At 46.8% G+C, this 19,888-nt stretch overlaps 1 protein-coding gene across 1 annotated transcript in view; it reads left to right on the top strand.

Annotated features, from left to right (window-relative positions):
* LOC121540238 (voltage-dependent R-type calcium channel subunit alpha-1E-like) overlaps positions 1 to 19,888 on the top strand; it is a 130,734-nt gene that overhangs the window by 84,938 nt on the left and 25,908 nt on the right. Inside the window, 13 exon segments of the mRNA XM_045207621.1 lie at positions 55 to 170; positions 296 to 349; positions 5,265 to 5,342; positions 5,563 to 5,787; positions 5,926 to 6,038; positions 6,602 to 6,714; positions 12,370 to 12,501; positions 12,973 to 13,042; positions 13,236 to 13,353; positions 13,454 to 13,521; positions 13,633 to 13,724; positions 16,386 to 17,132; positions 17,350 to 17,588. Of these exon segments, the coding sequence (XP_045063556.1) occupies positions 55 to 170; positions 296 to 349; positions 5,265 to 5,342; positions 5,563 to 5,787; positions 5,926 to 6,038; positions 6,602 to 6,714; positions 12,370 to 12,501; positions 12,973 to 13,042; positions 13,236 to 13,353; positions 13,454 to 13,521; positions 13,633 to 13,724; positions 16,386 to 17,132; positions 17,350 to 17,588 (2,165 nt within the window).

The raw sequence follows: 19,888 nt of genomic DNA, 5'->3' as shown, positions 1-19,888 counted from the left end.
GCTGAACAACAGGTCTAAGAACAGTCATTATCTCCTGTTGTTGTTGGCTTGCAGGGAGTTTGCCAAGGAGAGGGAGCGGGTGGAGAACCGCAGGGCGTTCATGAAGCTGCGGAGGCAACAGCAGATTGAGAGGGAACTCAATGGCTACCGGGCCTGGATCGACAGAGCAGGTACTGAAACCACTATAGACTCAATACACATCACGCTTTTGAAAAGTTACCTCAGAAACACAATGTCCTTGATATTTAAGTTTCTACTGTATGAATCAGACTTCATTGTTGGATCTGCTTTGCAGAGGAGGTGATGCTTGCAGAGGATAATAAGAATTCAGGACCATCAGCTCTTGATGGTAAGTCTGGAAAGATGGCCCAATGGTTATATTGTCTTTACACCACTACATAGTTTACAATTAATCTGTCTGTACTGGATTTATGGGATTCTATTTTACACCCATGAATATCTGAATAGATTCATTATCATCTGCTTGTCCTCTAAGACTGTCAACCACACGCTGTAAACATAACTATAACATAGGCCTACATTGAAACATATAATTCGTAGAAAACATGTCATTTTGTATGAATTGTTAATTTATTAATGTCATATTACCCTATGCACTGTGCATGATGCATAGATAACATTGTATTACGTAGGTAAGTGCTAGGGAGAAAGAAAAGGTGTTGTTGATTCTCAGTCAATTTCAGTCTCTCCTGAAGTATTAAATGTATACATTTTGTCTCATTGAGTGTTGGAACGTACAGTACTATCTGTTTGGTTGACTGTGACAGTAATTTACTTTCTCAAAAATAGTGTTTTGAGAAGTTTTGTCTCCCAAGACTTTAAATCGTGTATGTTATCCTGTATGTATACAGTGCATTCAGAAATTGTTCAGACCCCTTGACTTTTTCCACATTTTGTTACGTTACAGCCTTATTCTAAAATGGATTAAATAGTTTTTTCCCCTCATCAATCTACGCACAATAACTCATAATGACAAAGCAAACAGGTTTTTCATTTTTTTGCATATCTATTAAAAAACCCAGGAAATATCACATTTACATACAGTGGGGAGAACAAGTATTTGATACACTGCCGATTTTGCAGGTTTTCCTACTTACAAAGCATGTAGAGGTCTGTAATTTTTATCATAGGTACACTTCAACTGTGAGAGACGGAATCTAAAACAAAAATCCAGAAAATCAAATTGTATGATTTTTAAGTAATTAATTTGCATTTTATTGCATGACATAAGTATTTGATACATCAGAAAAGCAGAACTTAATATTTGGTACAGAAACCTTTGTTTGCAATTACAGAGATCATATGTTTCCTGTAGGTCTTAACCAGGTTTGCACACACTGCAGCAGGGATTTTGGCCCACTCCTCCATACAGACCTTCTCCAGATCCTTCAGGTTTCGGGGCTGTCGCTGGGCAATACGGACTTTCAGCTCTCTCCAAAGATGTTCTATTGGGTTCAGATCTGGAGACTGGCTAGGCCACTCCAGGACCTTCAGATGCTTCTTATGGAGCCACTCCTTGGTTGCCCTGGCTGTGTGTTTCGGGTCGTTGTCATGCTGGAAGACCCAGCCACGACCCATCTTCAATGCTCTTACTGAGGGAAGGAGGTTGTTGGCCAAGATCTCGCGATACATGACCCCATCCATCCGCCCCTCAATATGGTGCAGTCATCCTGTCCCCTTTGCAGAAAAGCATCCCCAAAGAATGATGTTTCCACCTCCATGCTTCACGGTTGGGATGGTGTTCTTGGGGTTGTACTCATCGTTCTTCTTCCTCCAAACACGGCGAGTGGAGTTTAGACCAAAAAGTTCTATTTTTGTCTCATCAGACCACATGACCTTCTCCCATTCCTCCTCTGGATAATCCAGATGGTCATTGGCAAACTTCAGACCGGCCTGGACATGCGCTGGCTTGAGCAGGGGGACCTTGCGTGCGCTGCAGGATTTTAATCCATGATGGCGTAGTGTGTTACTAATGGTTTTCTTTGAGACTGTGGTCCCAGCTCGCTTCAGGTCATTGACCAGGTCCTGCCGTGTAGTTCTGGGCTGATCCCTCACCTTCCTCATGATCATTGATGCCCCACGAGGTGAGATCATGCATGGAGCCCCAGACCGAGGGTGATTGACCGTCATCTTGAACTTCTTCCATTTTCTAATAATTGCACCAACATTTGTTGCCTTCTCACCAAGCTGCTTGCTTATTGTCCTGTAGCCCATCCCAGCCTTGTGCAGGTCTACACTTTTATCCCTGATGTCATTACACAGCTCTCTGGTCTTGGCCATTGTGGAGAGGTTGGAGTCTGTTTGATTGAGTGTGTGGACAGGTGTCTTTTATACAGGTAACGAGTTCAAACAGGTGCAGTTAATACAGGTAATGAGTGAAGAACAGGAGGGCTTCTTAAAGAAAAACTAACAGGTCTGTGAGAGCCGGAATTCTTACTGGTTGGTAGGTGATCAAATACTTGTGTCATGCAATAAAATGCAAATTAATTACTTAAAAATCATACAATGTGATTTTCTGGATTTTTGTTTTAGATTCCGTCTCTCACAGTTGAAGTGTACCTATGATAAAAATTACAGACCTCTACATGCTTTGTAAGTAGGAAAACCTGCAAAACCAGCAGTGTATCAAATACTTGTTATCCCCACTGTAAGTATTCAGACGCTTTACTCAGTACTTTGTTGAAGCACCTTTGGCAGCGATTACAGCCTTGAGTCTTCGTGGGTATGACGCTACAAGCTTGACACACCTGTATTTGGGGAGTTTCTCCCATTCTTCTCTGCAGATCCTCTCAAGCTCTGTCAGGTTGGATGGGGAGTGTCGCTGCACAGCTATTTTCAGGTCTCTCCAGAGATGTTAGATCGGGTTCAAGTCCGGGCTCTGGCTGGGCCACTCAAGGACATTCAGAGACTTATCCCGAAGCCACTCCTGCATTGCCTTGGCTGTGTGCTTAGGGTCGTTGTCCTGTTGGAAGTTGAACCTTCACCCCAGTCTGAGGTCCTGAGCTCTCTGGAGCAGGTTGCCATCAAGGATCTCTCTTTACTTTGCTCCGTTCATCTTTCCCTCGATCCTGACTAGTCTCCCAGTCCCTGCCGCTGAAAAACATCCCCACAGCATGATGCTGCCACCACCATGCTTCACCGTAGGGATGGCGCCAGGTTTACTCCAGACGTGACTCTTGGCATTCAGGCCAAAGAGTTCAATCTTGGTTTCATCAGACCAGAGAATCTTGTCTTTAGGTGCCTTTTGGGAAACTCCAAGCGGGCTGTCATGTGCCTTCTACTGAGGAGTGGCTTCCGTCTGACCACTCTAGCATAAAGGACTGATTGGTGGAGTGCTGCAGAGATGGTCCTTCTGGAAGGTGCTCCCATCTCCACAGAGGAACTCTGGAGCTCTGTCAGAGTGACCATCGGGTTCTTGGTCACCTCCCTGACCAAGGCACTTCTCCCCCGATTGCTCAGTTTGGCCGGGCGGCCATCTCTAGGAAGAGTCTTGGTGGTTCCAAACTTCTTCCATTTAAGAATGATCGATGCCACTGTGTTCTTGGGGACCTTCAATGATGCATAAATGTTTTGGTACCCTTCCCCAGGTCTGTGCCTCGACACAATCCTGTCTCGGAGCTCTACGGACAATTCCTTCGACCTCATGGCTTGGTTTTTGCTCTGACATACTCTGTCAACTGTGGGACCTTATATAGACAGTTGTGTGCCTTTCCAAATCATGTCCAATCAATTTAATTTACCACAGGTGGACTCCAATCAAGTTGTGAAAGCATCTCAAGGATTATCAATGGAAACAGGTTGCACCTGAGCTCAATTTCGAGTCTCATAGCAAAGGATCTGAATACTTGTGTAAATAAGGTATTTCAGTTTTTTGTTTTTATACATTTGCAAACATTTCTAAAAACCTGTTTTCGCTTAGTCATATTGGGGTATTGTGTGTAGATTGATGATCAATTTTAGAATACTTTTTTTTGGAAGAAGTCAAGGGGTCTGAATACTTTCCGAATGCACTGTATGTCTCTGGGCTTGTGTATAATCATGATATGTACTGTATGTATACCAAATACATATTTAGAAGCAAATTTTAGCTATACCTAAAATACCGTTGTTGTTGCTTCTGGTGTGGTGCACTTCAAAAACAACTTTGGTTAGGACTATTGAGGACTGTGCATGCTGTACCCCCAAAAGCAATCATCTTAACCTACCAGACATACCAGACACACACTTACACAAAGTTATGACCATATCAAGTGAAGCATGATTTTTCCCCCCCCAACAAACAAATCGTTTTTATTAAATGTTGATTGACAGCTCCCACGAGGCTGTCTGAATGGAATACAAGCGGTAACCATGGTGAGGAACAACTTATATTCTACACTTCCTTGCCACCTTTTGTTCCTTTGCAACAACTGAGTCTGACATGAACGCTAAAATAGACCCAGCTATTGTTCCACAAACCCACTTACAAATAAACCACGAGCCATTCTGACCTCCAAAAATAAAATTTGCCACCAGAGAACAAAAAGTAGCTGTAAATGCAGAAGATGCAATAGCTTTGATTAAGGAGTGCGCCGATGTTGCCTTAGCAACTGAAATGAAATGACCGGGTGCAGCCAGTGTGTGCCTCGTGCAAACACTCCTATTGGTTCAGTGGCTTATTAAAAGGGGGAAAGTCTAGGTAAATATGAATAAATCAATTAGATTTGTACCAAAAGGTGGTGAGGGTGTAGGAGAATTGGATGGAGGAACAGCTCAACTCACCCTGATAATTCATTGTATTTTCCGCTTCAGGGACATATAGAATTAGATGTGTGCCTCAAAACCGCTCTTTAGAATGATATGGCTAAAATTAGACATTGCACCAGTGATCTCCATATAAACTTACTGTGAGCATGGGCTATAGCCGAGAGAATAGAACCAACAACAACAACAATTAGTTGTAGTTTAGTCGGGTTCATCATTCTGCATATTTTATTAACATCATGTTGCTGTAATCTCTTACCCATGTGTACTAAAGGCATCTGTTTGTGCTCTTGTTTTACAATACCCAAAGCACCGAACACAGTGGCATGCAAATGCGTTTGTTATTTTCACTATTCTCTTCTCACCTCATTAGTAATGCCGTCATGATCTTGTATATCTACTTGTGTGTGTCCTGACGCATTCTCTGTGCTGGAGTGTCATAAATGTTGTGTTTTGTGTGGGCTTTCTGCGGGCTGACATTGTGAAACCTTTGGCTGCAGTGCTGAAGAGGGCCACAATCAAGAGGAGAGGACTGGACCAGCAGTATGGTGACATCTCTTCTGTGGGTGAGTGTGTGTGTGTGTGTATGTACATAGGCAATGAAAAGAGCAATGGTTCGTAGCTAACACCCTGAATGGTTGAATGATCTGCCAGCAGGCACCCCCTCCATATTAGACTCTGTCAGTACAGAGGAGGAGATTGTCATTGGCGTATTGGGAATAAACTGGAAATGGCAGCTCATCATTTCCAGACATCATTACATGTTACAGTCAGGGGCTAAGCTAAATAGATGAGAAGGACTCTCCCCTCTAGGCATCCCGATGGCCAGAGCCAGCATCAGAAGTGCTAAAAGAGGACCCATGGCTTATTTGAAGCGTAAGGAGCGTCTGCTGCGTATCTCTATCCGCCGCATGGTGAAGACACACATCTTCTACTGGACCGTACTGGGCCTGGTGGCCCTCAACACACTCTGTGTTGCCATCGTCCATCACAACCAGCCCCACTGGCTGTCTGTGTTCCTCTGTAAGTCACACACACACACACACATACACGGGTACGTACCATCATCTCCATCCAAAATAAATCAAGTGGGGTGACGTTAATCTTTGCAATGTTTGTTTCCTACTATGTTTATGAGGGTTGTTGTTGTTCGTATTTCAGACTATGCAGAGTTCCTCTTCCTGGGTCTGTTTCTCACTGAGATGTGTTTAAAGATGTACAGCCTGGGACCCAGACTCTACTTCCACTCCGCCTTCAATCGCTTCGACTGCGGAGTGAGTGCTTTTATTTTTATCCTTCATCCCTAACCAACATGGAGAGACCATGCCAGAGGGAAAGACAGGGAAATAGATTGTAACATTGCCCCCATTATGAGGGAGTGAGAGGAAATGCTTTACTTACAACATTGGGTGGTGACTTAAAGACTTTTGAATGAAATTAACACTGATGGGCATAATTTAGTTAATGAAGTGCAGTAAATGTCTCTGCTCTGTTTCTGTCACCTCTGGTAATGGCTAGATGGGATACAGCTTTTGTCAAAGTGATGACAAAAGTTGCATGTTCGTTTCGCATCGGGAGATTTTTTGAATTTGAACTAACCCTAACCCTTTTCCTAACCTTAACCTAATTCTCCTAACCTGCTGTGTAAGTTCTCCTAACATGCTACGAAAAGTCAATTCTGACATAAACTGTATACAATCTATATAAAACCGTCACCTCTGCACTCATGTGCGAACAGACATCCTTCATCTTTGTCTCTCTGTGCACTGTATGTTGAAGGCTGCTGTTGTTGTGCTGTTTCCGCTGTCAGTAATGTTGTTACTGGGTCTGTTAACAGGTGATAGTGGGCAGCATCTTTGAGGTGATGTGGGGATTCTTCAGGCCTGGAATGTCCTTTGGCATCAGTGTGCTGCGTGCTCTCCGTCTGCTGAGGATATTCAAGATCACCAAGTTAGTCCAAGGCCTCCTCACTACTCCTGCCTATTGGTTTATAACATTATTCCTGCAGTATGCAATGAGGCAATGCATTGCAAGCAGCAGGTTGGCATTTATTGTCATGAATCTTGCCCTGGAGGCAGCTCTGCAGAAGGGTCAGTAGCTGGCACAGCCACAAAGTCACAAAATCTGATTTTAAACCTAACCCTAACTCTAACCTTAACCACACTGCTAACCCTAATGCCTAACCTAACATTAAATGAAGACCAAAAAAAGCTAACCTTTGTTTTAAGGAGTCTTTACAATAATAGCCAATTTTGACATTGCGGCTGGCCCACCTAGCGGAAATCCCTCAGTTCTGCCTCCAGGGCAAGATTCATGACAATAAACGTCAACCTGCTAGCAAGCTGTCACGGTGTCAGTGTATGCGGTAGACTGAAGTCAGGCGCAGGACACAGAACTCAAGGAAAAAACGTATCTTTACTAAATCAAGTAAAGAAACAAGAAGCCTCCACGCAGGGAGGAATAAACCCGCTCACCAACGACATCCGAGAACAAACAACAAACACGCACAGAACAGAACACAATGGGAGCCACAGGGTTAAATAGGGGCGGAGTAATCACAAGATGGGCAATAGGTGTGAAACAATCTGACACAACAGGTAGAACATAGAAACATAGAACATAGATCGGCAGCAGCTAGTACTCCGGTGACGACGAACGCCGGAACCTGCCCGAGCAAGGAGGAGGGGCAGCCTCGGCAGAATCCGTGACAGCACCCCCCCCCCCTGACGCGCGGCTCCAGCCGTGCGTCGACACCGGCCTCGGGGACGGCCAGGAGGACGCGGTGCGGAGCAAGTGGGATGATTGCGGTGGTAATCCCTCAACATGGATGGATCAAGGATATCCCTCCTAGGAACCCAGCACCGTTCCTCCGGACCGTACCCCTCCCACTCCATGAGATACTGCAGGCCCCCCACCCGACGCCTCGAATCCAATATGGACTGAACCGAGTACGCCGGTGTCCCCTCGATGTCCAGCGGGGGCGGAGGAACCTCCCGTATCTCATTCTCCTGGAGTGGACCAGCTACCACCGGCCTGAGGAGAGACACATGGAACGAGGGGTTAATACGATAATTAGTAGGAAGTTGTAACCTATAACATACCTCGTTCAATCTCCTCAGGACTTTGAATGGCCCCACAAACCGCCGACCCAGTTTCCGGCAGGGCAGGCGAAGGGGCAGGTTTCGGGTCGAGAGCCAGACCCGGTCCCCCGGTGCATACACCGGGGCCTCACTGCGGTGGCGGTCGGCGCTCGCCTTTTGCCGCCTGATGGCCCGCTGCAGATGTACATGGGCAGCGTTCCAGGTCTCCTGCGAGCGCCGAAACCACTCGTCCACCGCAGGTGTCTCGATCTGGCTCTGATGCCAAGGTGCCAGGACCGGCTGATAACCTAATACACATTGGAACGGAGACAGGTTAGTAGAGGAGTGGCGGATGGAGTTCTGGGCTATCTCTGCCCAGGGGAGGTAAACCGACCACTCCCCCCGCTGGTCCTGGCAATACGACCTCAGAAACCTACCCACCTCCTGGTTGACTCTCTCCACCTGCCCGTTACTCTCGGGGTGAAATCCTGAGGTCAGACTGACCGAGACTCCCAGACGTTCCATGAACGCCCTCCAAACCCTAGAGGTGAACTGGGAACCCCGATCAGACACTATATCCTCAGGTACACCGTAGTGCCGGAAGACGTGTGTAAATAGGGCCTCAGCTGTTTGTAGGGCCGTAGGGAGACCGGGCAGCGGAATGAGGCGGCAGGACTTAGAAAACCGATCCACAACGACCAGGATCGTGGTGTTCCCTTGTGAGGGGGGAAGATCCGTCACGAAGTCCACCGATAGGTGGGACCATGGTCGTTGTGGAACGGGTAGATTGTTGCAATTTCCCTCTGGGCAGGTGTCTAGGAGCCTTACACTGGGCGCACACCGAGCAGGAGGAAACATAAACCCTCACGTCCTTAGCTAAGGTGGGCCACCAGTACTTCTCACTAAGACAGTGCACTGTCCGACCGATACCAGGATGACCAGAGGAGGGTGACGTGTGAGCCCAATAGATCAACCGATCGCGAACATCAAGCGGTACGTACACACGACCCTCTGGACACTGAGGAGGAGTGGGTTCGTTGCGCAACGCCCGCTCGATCTCCGCGTCAACCTCCCACACCACCGGTGCCACCAGACACGACGCCGGAAGAATGGGAGTGGGCTCCACGGAACTCCCCTCCGTGTCATACAGTCGGGACAGAGCATCTGCCTTAGCGTTCTGGGAACCTGGCCTGTAAGAAAGGGTGAAAACAAAACGGGTGAGAAACATGGACCACCTTGCCTGGCGAGGGTTTAACCTCCTCGCTGCCCGGATGTACTCCAGATTGCGGTGGTCAGTCAAAATGAGAAAAGGGTGTTTAGCCCCCTCAAGCCAATGTCTCCACGCTTTCAGAGCTTCGACCACAGCCAACAGCTCCCAGTCCCCCACATCATAGTTGCGCTCCGCCGGGCTGAGCTTCTTCGAAAAGAAGGCACAGGGGCGGAGTTTAGGTGGCATACCCGAACGCTGAGACAGTACAGCGCCTATTCCAGCCTCGGACGCATCCACCTCAACCGTGAAGGCTAAAGAGGGGTCCGGATGAGCCAGCACTGCAGCCGAGGTAAACAGGTCTTTCAGACGACTAAAAGCCCTGTCCGCCTCCGCTGACCACCGCAGACGCACCGGCCCCCCCTTCAGTAACGAGGTAATGGGAGCTGCTACCTGACCAAAGCCCCGGATAAATCTCCGGTAGTAATTAGCAAAACCCAAAAATCGCTGCACCTCCTTTACCGTGGTTGGAGTCGCCCAATTACGCACGGCCGAAATGCGGTCACTCTCCATCCTCACCCCTGACGCGGACATATGGTATCCCAAGAAAGAGATGGACTCCTGGAAGAACAGGCATTTCTCTGCCTTAGCATACAGGTCATGCTCCAACAGTCTTCCAAGCACCTTACGCACCAGGGACACATGCTCGGCCCGTGTAGCGGAGTATATAAGGATGTCATCAATATACACCACTACCCCTTGTCCGTGCAGGTTCCTGAAAATCTCATCCACAAATGATTGGAAAACTGAGGGAGCATTCATTAACCCGTATGGCATGAGCAGATACTCAAAATGTCCAGAGGTGGTACTAAATGCCGTCTTCCACTCATCTCCCTCACGGATACGCACTAGGTTGTACGCGCTCCTGAGATCCAATTTAGAGAAAAAGCGTGCCCCGTGCAATGATTCCGTCATACTAGCTATCAGAGGAAATGGATAGCGGTACTTGATGGTAATCTGATTTAGGCCACGGTAATCATTGCACGGGCGTAACCCACCATCTTTCTTCTTCACAAAAAAGAAACTTGAGGAAACGGGTGAAGTGGATGGCCGAATGTATCCCTGCCTCAGAGATTCGGTGACATATGTCTCCATAGCCGCCTTCTCCTCCTGAGACAAAGGATACACGTGACTCCGGGGAAGTGCAGCTCCTACCTGGAGATTTATCGCACAATCCCCCGGACGATGGGGTGGTAATTTAGTCGCCCTCTTTTTACTGAAGACGATAGCCAAATCGGCATACTCGGATGGAATGTGCATGGTGGAAACCTGGTTTGGACTTTCCACCGAAGTTGCCCCCAAGGAAACTCCTAAACACCTCCCTGAACACTGACTGGACCATCCCTTGAGAGCCCTCTGTTGCCATGAAATCGTGGGGTCATGAATGGCTAACCAGGGAAGTCCCAACACCACAGGATGCGCAGGAGAATCAATCAGATAGAGGCTAATCCTCTCCTCATGACCCCCCTGCGTCATCATTAGCAGTGGAGCGGTGACCTCCCTGATTATGCCCGACCCTAACGGGCGACTATCTAATGCGTGAACAGGGAAAGGTTTATCAACAGACACTGTGGGAATCCCTAGGCTACGTGCATACTGGCGATCAATAAAATTCCCAGCCGCGCCTGAATCTACTAGCACCTTATGCTGGAAATGGGGAGAAAATTCTGGAAACATAATGTCGATACACATATTAGCAACAGGGAACTCTGGGTTAGTCGGGTGCCTACTCACCTGAGACGGTCGACCAGTGCTCTGCCTGCTGCCTCGACCTCCTGAGAACCCTCCCCTGCACCGACCAGCAGTGTGTCCTCTGCGGCCACACTTGGTGCAGGGGACAGTCTCTCTCCCAGTCTCCCTACCTGCAGCACCTCCGAGCTCCATGGGGGTATGCTCGGAGGTGCTGGGGGATGGAATGGACAGACCCCCATCAGAACGTCCGCGGGCTGCCAACAGGTTATCCAACCTGATGGACATGTCCACCAGTTGGTCCAGGTTGAAATTGGTGTCCCTGCAGGCCAGTTCCCGACGGACGTCCTCCCCTAAGCTGCAACGATAGTGGTCGATAAGGGCCCGCTCATTCCATCCCGCGCTGGCTGCTAAAGTCTTAAACTCCAGAGCAAAATCCTGCGCGCTCCTCATCTCCTGTCGTAGGTGGACCAGACGTTCTCCCGCCGCTCTCCCCTCAGGTGGATGATCGAATACCGCCCGGAAGCGGCGGGTGAAATCCTCGTAGTGGACAGTTCTCGAGTCTATATTTCCCCACTCTGCGTTTGCCCACTCAAGCGCCTTCCCCGATAGACAGGAGATGAGGGCGGACACGCTCTCGTATCCCGAGAGCGCAGGGTGAATGGTGGCCAGGTAGAGCTCTACCTGGAGGAGAAATCCCTGGCACCCGGCAGGTGTACCGTCATATGCCCTCGGGAGCGAGAGCCGAATTCCCCTGGACCCAGGTGGCGAAGTGGTAGCCAGTGTAGCAGGTGGTGGCGTGGTTGGACATGGTGAAGGGATACCACCTCTCTCAATTCGCTCCATCATCTGGAACACTTGTTCCATCGTAGCACAGAGATTCTGGAGTATCGTCCCTTGACGTTGGACTCGTTCCTCCATCGTCTCGGTAGATCCAGTCGTTCCTGCTGACTCCATAGAGGTGCGTGTTTCTGTCACGGTGTCAGTGTATACGGTAGACTGAAGTCAGGCGCAGGACACAGAACTCAAGGAAAAAACGTATCTTTACTAAATCACGTAAAGAAACAAGAAGCCTCCACGCAGGGAGGAATAAACCCGCTCACCAACGACATCCGAGAACAAACAACAAACACGCACAGAACACAATGGGAGCCACAGGGTTAAATAGGGGCGGAGTAATCACAAGATGGGCAACAGGTGTGAAACAATCTGACACAACAGGTAGAACATAGAAACATAGAACATAGATCGGCAGCAGCTAGTACTCCGGTGACGACGAACGGCGAAACCTGCCCGAGCAAGGAGGAGGGGCAGCCTCGGCAGAATCCGTGACACAAGCACTGGCCCTTAAGTATCAATGTCCTAGATTATGAGGTTGCTGGGTGTTACGTCAGTGTGATGTTGGTAGCCTCCTGCTAGGGATAAGATATGTTCATTGCAAGGCTGCCGACAAATCAATTGAAACCCTCACAATAACAAAATGGATACATTTTTAATTAATTGATTGTCTCTTATTTTGGCTGAATTCAAATGGTACTAATCCCGCCTCTGGTTGTTTGTGATTGACAGGTACTGGGCGTCACTGAGGAACCTGGTGGTATCCCTGATGAATTCTATGAAGTCCATCATCAGCCTCATTTTCCTCCTCTTCCTCTTCATCCTGGTCTTTGCTCTGCTGGGCATGCAGCTCTTTGGTGGCAGGTACTGTACCGTAGAGACAAGGACAAACTACCATTGCATGTCTATCAGGTCAAGTCTAATCGCAACCTATGATGGATACTGGCAGTCGATGTAATCAAAGTGGATGTATTACAACTGATTGTTTGGTTTGTGTCATCATGCCGTCATACTAATTTTCATCCACTGTTGCACATTTCGAAACACCCTGACAGGGCTCAGTCTTGCCCTAGCAGATTCTGTCACACATCTAGTCTTAGCTGTTGTGCAGCTATGTTCCTACGGGTAAAGGACTGTTTCTGGGAAACTGTCACTTCAATGAATGCAGTGCATAGAGACGGATATTGCCTGGCCACTGGAATAGAGAAAAGAAAACAGACCTTGGAAAAAATCCCACTTCTATTATCCAGAAAAGTTTTCTCTCTCTGGGAAGAAAAAATAATTTAAAATCCTGGCTCAACTCGATGTCCTCTCTGTCTTCCTTTTTCAATGCAGGTTCATCTTTGAAGACTACACTCCTACAAACTTTGATACTTTTCCTGCAGCCATTATGACTGTATTTCAGGTCTGGCCCAACTCAATTGTTTTGATTGAGTAAAGTATTGTGTTTTTGATTTAGGAAGCGATCCGTACGATTGACAGGAATCAAAGCTTTGCATGTGGAAATCTTACATTGCACCTTGGATTGTCATGAACCTACAGATTATCTACATATATCTCCTGTCTGAATGCTGGGGTGTGTGGTATGCCTTATCTAGATCCTGACAGGAGAAGACTGGAATGAGGTGATGTACAATGGGATCCGCTCCCAGGGAGGAGTGAAGTCAGGAATGTGGTCCTCCATATACTTCATTGTGCTCACACTCTTTGGTAACTGTATCCTTTCTCAGACAGAAAATAACTTTCCGGACTGTAGATGTGAGATGTCTGATGTGTGGATTCTGTAGATTAAGGTCCTTGACATGACTGTGACCAGACACGCTGTTGAATGTTTTCTTGGCCATCGCTGTGGACAATCTGGCCAATGCCCAGGAACTAACCAAGGTGAAATCTCCTTTCAAGAATGTACTAGTCTTCTCATAACTGAAGATGATAGCTGCTCTCAACAGCATCTGTGATTTTTTTTAATTATGCTCTATGCAATCTTATATCTAGGATGAAGAGGACGAAGAAGCTGCTTTCAATCAGAAACATGCGCTCCAGAAAGCAAAGGAAGTAGGGGCCATGTCTTCCCTGATGTCATCAGAGTAAGTTGTGTGGTTACCCCTGCTGCCTGTTCCCCTTCCTCTCTGTCTCCCTCAGGACTCTAACAGACTGCTAACTAACAGTACTAACACTGTGTAGTCTCACCAGGGGCTGCTGCTGCAGCACAGCCAACATTGAAGGACGGGAGGGATTGAGGCTGAGAAAGTTTCACTATGGGCAATTTTCTTACGTAGTGCTATGCCTTGGAATTAGGTTTTTGCAAATGGACAGGGAAATTTGTCTTGCAATGCATTAGAGCCCGAGGTTTGAGCTAGATTCGATTATAGTTTGTGTTACTGGTACATTATAGTTGATTTAGTTTGTTTTATCTAGGTACAGGCTACTGTACGTGGAGCTGTATTATGGACCCCAGACAGTCATAGAGCCCTTCATAATGACGTTCGTATCACCATGGCTACCAGCAGGCTTCCTAGTATCTGCAGGGATGAGCCTATACCGTCGTCATAGAGACAGCATTACTGGCATCCAAATTATTGTATCATTCCCATGAGAGAAATTTACTGCAGTACTTAGGCTCCTTCATTTTCACAAGACTGATTTTTTTGTAACCATTATGTTTTTAGAAGAATTACCAAGTATCAGGAAGGGTATGGGTTACATACATCTGGACATGCCATTTGGGTTACAAGAGACGAGTCATAAAGTAATGTTATTTAATCAAAGCTCACAATATTGATTTCCTATATGGATGGTCTGCCTCACCGAGCTTACAGGACTCCCAGTCTGTCTGGTGGAAATGCATGTACATGCGCATGGTGTAGCATAGAGAGAGAGAGTGTGCATGTTGGAAATGAACAGCATATTGCATGGGCATTCAAACCACATGAGCGGAAAAAGGCATTTTTAAATGTTACATGATTAAAAATGTTGGTCTCATGCTGTGCAGCATTAGTTCTCCTTGGCATTACGTTGGTACAGCAGGAGTAGATGTTAGTAGAGCTTTGGATGCTACAAATTTAACCAGTTCTATTCATTTCTTATGCAGAATTAACAAACATAATGTTCATCTAGATTTATCCAGGTTGAGGCATACGGATGGATCTGTGATTTTTGCAGGATACCTTAGTATAAACCATCTGACATATTCAGGGTCAGGCACTTGTCGAATCACATCGATGAGATTTAAATAGCATAGAGTTTCCCAGTGTCTGTGTTTGGAAAACAGTCAGAATTTTGGTTGCATTGCATCATGTCTGTGATGTTTGGGGTGAAATGCTGTGACCCGTCTTCCTTCCGGGGGCTCTTACACAACTGACCTTCAGAGCATGATGATGATGTTATTGACTAAGTGAATAGGGTTGCAGCTTGTCTGTGACTTCTGATACCGTAGACCTTTGGGGAGCGGAGGGTGCATGTCTCTCTCTGACCAGCATGACCAATGTGACCCTGGCACAACATTGGGGAGGAAATCTGCACACAAAATGCAAACTGATATTGGTTGCTTTGCCTAAACAATATGTCTCTGCTATGTTTGTGCCAATGAAGTCCATTTCTGTGTTTTATTCCTGTGCCATACTGTATCTCTGAATGTCTTTAACATTTCAAACTTCCTGAATATGTTATATGTTGCACCTGTTGATGTTGATGTTGTTCTTACTGTTCTAATACTGCTACCATCCTGTTTGTCATGTGGCGCTTTGCCTTCCTGGAGGCACACACCAAAACATTTAGGCATTATTCATTTGTTTGAATAATTATAAATAAGGATTATACTACCTGGTAATACAGAGAATAATTATTTTGTCTATACAGAAAAACAGTAGATTTATAGACTGATATTGGTCCACTCAAATTGACAATGGCCTCTGTAGAGTCTTGCGTTTTGGACTGTGTCTCAGGGTCTGTTTTGTCTCTGCTCACAAAAGCACTAATGTCTTGTTTTCAACCAATCGCTTATTGATAACACGGACCACACAAGAGTACAAGTACGAGTAAGTATTAACACTGTCTGTTCATTTCAATTTCAAAACAAACTGCCTGATTTTCTTAACTGGGTAAATGTTCTGTTCTCATTTTATTACATTCCTTGTTTTACTTCCAGAATCTTACAGTATTTGGCTCTGCATTTTATATCAGTTCCACTGGTTTCTACATCTCCCACTTTCCTTATACTGTAGTTATTACAACTTCCTAGTTACATTTTGCTTAATTTACCACATAACATCTTCATTGATCCAGTAAATTGTTTTCCCTTATAAATGCTTAATTAGAATTCTGGATCTTATTTACCAAGCTTTGAAAATCAGACTGGATTGCCTTTTCTCGAATGTGTTCCAACTGCTCACTGGTTTTGTACAAATGTTTTATTTATAAGTGTATATTTCACAAACATTTGTACACAAGCAAGTAGAATAAATTCAAAAGCAATTCGAACACATTTTGGAATTGATTTCAAATGAAAAGTAGCGCTTACAGCATTCAGTGTATATCACTGTTATAGACAAGTACTGTGTTGCTATCTCCCTTACTGCTCATCCTGACAGTGTTGTTGTCCTCTCTCCCAGCAGGAGGAGGAGACCCTACCTGTACAGGAAAAGAGCAATACACAGGAGCCGGCCTGCCTACTCTCTGGAGAAGGCTGAGAGCCTCGCCGAGGGGCCCCCCTGCCCGCCACTGAATTCCTCTAACTCTTTCATGTCCAGGAGGGAGAGGAGTAGACGGATGACCATGTCTGTGTGGGAGCAGAGAACCAGTCAACTGCGCAGGCACCGGCAGATGTCCAGCCGAGAGATCCTCTTCAGCAGCCCCAGTGATGAGCAGGAAGCGCCCCCTGGCTGCCCCCACCACCTCAAAGCCACAGGCACACCCACAGGCAGCCTGAAGCTGGCTGATCCCACAGCTGACCCTACAGCCTTCACAGCTGAGCCCCCCAAGCCCATGGACATGCCCCTAGAGGAACCAGCCTTGTCCATGGGTGTTCCTGAGCCCCCCTTATCCAGCCCTTTAGCAGAGCCACCCATACCCACTGACACGCCCCTGCCTGACCCCCCCACGTCCACAGCTGTGTTCATACCGGAGCCTACAGAATCTGAGCCATGCCCCGAGGGCAAGCTTGGCATCCCCAACCACTGCCACCAAGGCCTCAATGGCCGCTGGAGCCCCAGGTTGAATCGGGAGAGAAGGCAGAGAGCGGTGCGTAAGTTCCGCCCTCCTGCTAGTGACACACTGACCACTGACATGGCAGGCATGAGGCTCAGGAGGCCACAGGGCACAGGGCACCGTGAGGCTCAGGCTGGGGCCAGAGGTCTGGACTCGCCCCAGTCGGAGGGCAGCAGTCGCTGTGTCAGCATGGAGAGGAAGACCCCAGAGGACCCAGTGGAGGAGGTGAGGAAAGACGGTAACGAGGGAGAAACCAGCCAGCCTTCTGAGACCAGGGAGGCTGAACACAGGTGAGGAAAAGCTCACACTGATATACAGCTAGTTCTGTTAGTTCAATACATAGTAGACTGTTTGTATAGTATTCTGTAGACTTTGTTTGTAAAGTGTTAATAGTCAATATTCTCCTATTTTCAATGTATCAGACTTCAGGGTGCCATTAATACAAATCCCCAGTGAATCCAGACTCAGAGCCTAGATGTTGTCCCTTGTCCCTCTGCTCCTCAACAGACAGGGGGACCCTGACCAGACTGGGGGTCCTGAGCTGCAGAACAGGGAGGAGGGTCCACAGTCAGAACCACCCACCCTGCAGCCATCTCAGGCTGCAGTACTGGAGCTACCAGAGGGACCCACAGGAGACAGTGAGACCGATAGCAACGCCACCACTCTGAATCAGTCCCCTCTGAGCTCCAGTATCGCCATCGAGGTGACCGATGTTCAGTTGTCACTAGAGCTCACCCCCATCACAGGTAAAATCATCAAGGGTGTCCTTATTCTATCACATAATTATTATGTACATTCAGTGTACTCTAATCACATTCAAAATAGTTCTGCTGAGAGGTGTATGAAAGCCTTGGGGGGTTGGAGATACAGTGCATTCTGAAAGTATTCAGACCCCTTGACCTTTTCCACATTTTGTTACATTACAGCCTTATTCTAAAATTGCTTAAATTGTTTTTTTCCTAATCAATCTACAGTGAGGGAAAAAAAGTATTTGATCCTGTGCTGATTTTGTACGTTTGCCCACTGACAAAGAAATGATCAGTCTATAATTTTAATGGAAGGTTTATTTGAACAGTGAGAGACAAAATAACAACAAAAAAATCCAGAAAAACGCATGTCAAAAATGTTATGAATTGATTTGCATTTTAATGAGGGAAATAAGTATTTGACCCCCTCTCAATCAGAAAGATTTCTGGCTCCCAAGTGTCTTTTATACAGGTAACGAGCTGAGATTAGGAGCACACTCTTAAAGGGAGTGCTCCTAATCTCAGTCTGTAACCTGTATAAAAGACACCTGTCCACAGAAGCAATCAATCAATCAGATTCCAAACTCTCCACCATGGCCAAGACCAAAGAGCTCTCCAAGGATGTCAGGGACAAGATTGTAGACCTACACAAGGCTGGAATGGGCTACAAGACCATCGCCAAACAGCTTGGTGAGAAGGTGACAACAGTTGGTGCAATTATTCGCAAATGGAAGAAACACAAAATAACTGTCAATCTACTTCGGCCTGGGGCTCCATGCAAGTCCTCACCTCGTGGAGTTGCAATGATCATGAGAACGGTGAGGAATCAGCCCAGAACTACACGGGAGGATCTTGTCAATGATCTCAAGGCAGCTGGGACCATAGTCACCAAGAAAACAATTGGTAACACACTACGCCGTGAAGGACTGAAATCCTGCCGCGCCCGCAAGGTCCCCCTGCTCAAGAAAGCACATATACAGGCCCGTCTGAAGTTTGCCAATGAACATCTGAATGATTCAGAGGAGAACTGGGTGAAAGTGTTGTGTTCAGATAAGACCAAAATCGAGCTCTTTGGCATCAACTCAACTCGCCGTGTTTGGAGGAGGAGGAATGCTGTCTATGACCCCAAGAACACCATCCCCACCGTCAAACATGGAGGTGGAAACATTATGCTTTGGGGGTGTTTTTCTGCTATTGGGACAGGACAACTTCACTGCATCAAAGGGACGATGGACGGGGCCATGTACTGTCAAATCTTGGGTGAGAACCTCCTTCCCTCAGCCAGAGCATTGAAAATGGGTCGTGGATGGGTATTCCAGCATGACAATGACCCAAAACACACGGCCAAGGCAACAAAGGAGAGGCTCAAGAAGAAGCACATTAAGGTCCTGGAGTGGCCTAGCCAGTCTCCAGACCTTAATCCCATAGAAAATCTGTGGAGGGAGCTCAAGGTTCGAGTTGCCAAACGTCAGCCTCGAAACCTTAATGACTTAGAGAAGATCTGCAAAGAGGAGTGGGACAAAATCCCTCCTGAGATGTGTGCAAACCTGGTGGCCAACTACAAGAAACTTCTGACCTCTTTGATTGCCAACAAGGGTTTTGCCACCAAGTACTAGGTCATGTTTTGCAGAGGGGTCAAATACTTATTTCCCTCATTAAAATGCAAATCAATTTATAACATTTTTGACATGCGTTTTTCTGGATTTTTTTGTTGTTATTCTGTCTCTCACTGTTCAAATAAACCTACCATTAAAATTATAGACTGATCATGTCTTTGTCAGTAGGCAAACATACAAAATCAGCAGGGGATCAAATACTGTTTTCTCTCACTGTACACACAATACCCCACAATGACAAAGCAAACACAGGTTTTTAGAAAGGTTTTCAAATTTATAAAAAATGAAAAAATGAAATATCACATTTACATAAGTATTCAGACCCTTTACTCAGTACTTTGTTGAAGCACCTTTGGCAGCGATTACAGCCTCAAGTCTTCTTGGGTATGATGCTGCAAGCTTGGCACACCTATATTTGGGGAGTTTCTCCCATTCTTTTCTGCAGATCCTCTCAAGTTCTGTCAGGTTGGATGGGGAGCGTCGCTGCACAGCTATTTTCAGGTCTCTCCAGAGATGTTCTATTGGGTTCAAGTCTGGGCTCTGGAAGGGCCACTCAAGGACATTCAGAGACTTGTCCCAAAGCCACTCCTGTATTGTCTTGGCTGTGTGCTTAGGGTCATTGTCCTGTTAGAAGGTAAACCTTCGCCCCAGTCTGAGGTCCTGAGCGCTCTGGAGTAGGTTTTC

The sequence above is a fragment of the Coregonus clupeaformis genome, chromosome 26 (assembly GCF_020615455.1).
Source record: "Coregonus clupeaformis isolate EN_2021a chromosome 26, ASM2061545v1, whole genome shotgun sequence".
NCBI classification, from domain to species: domain Eukaryota; kingdom Metazoa; phylum Chordata; class Actinopteri; order Salmoniformes; family Salmonidae; genus Coregonus; species Coregonus clupeaformis.
This window is presented reverse-complemented; position numbering and strand designations above follow the sequence as displayed.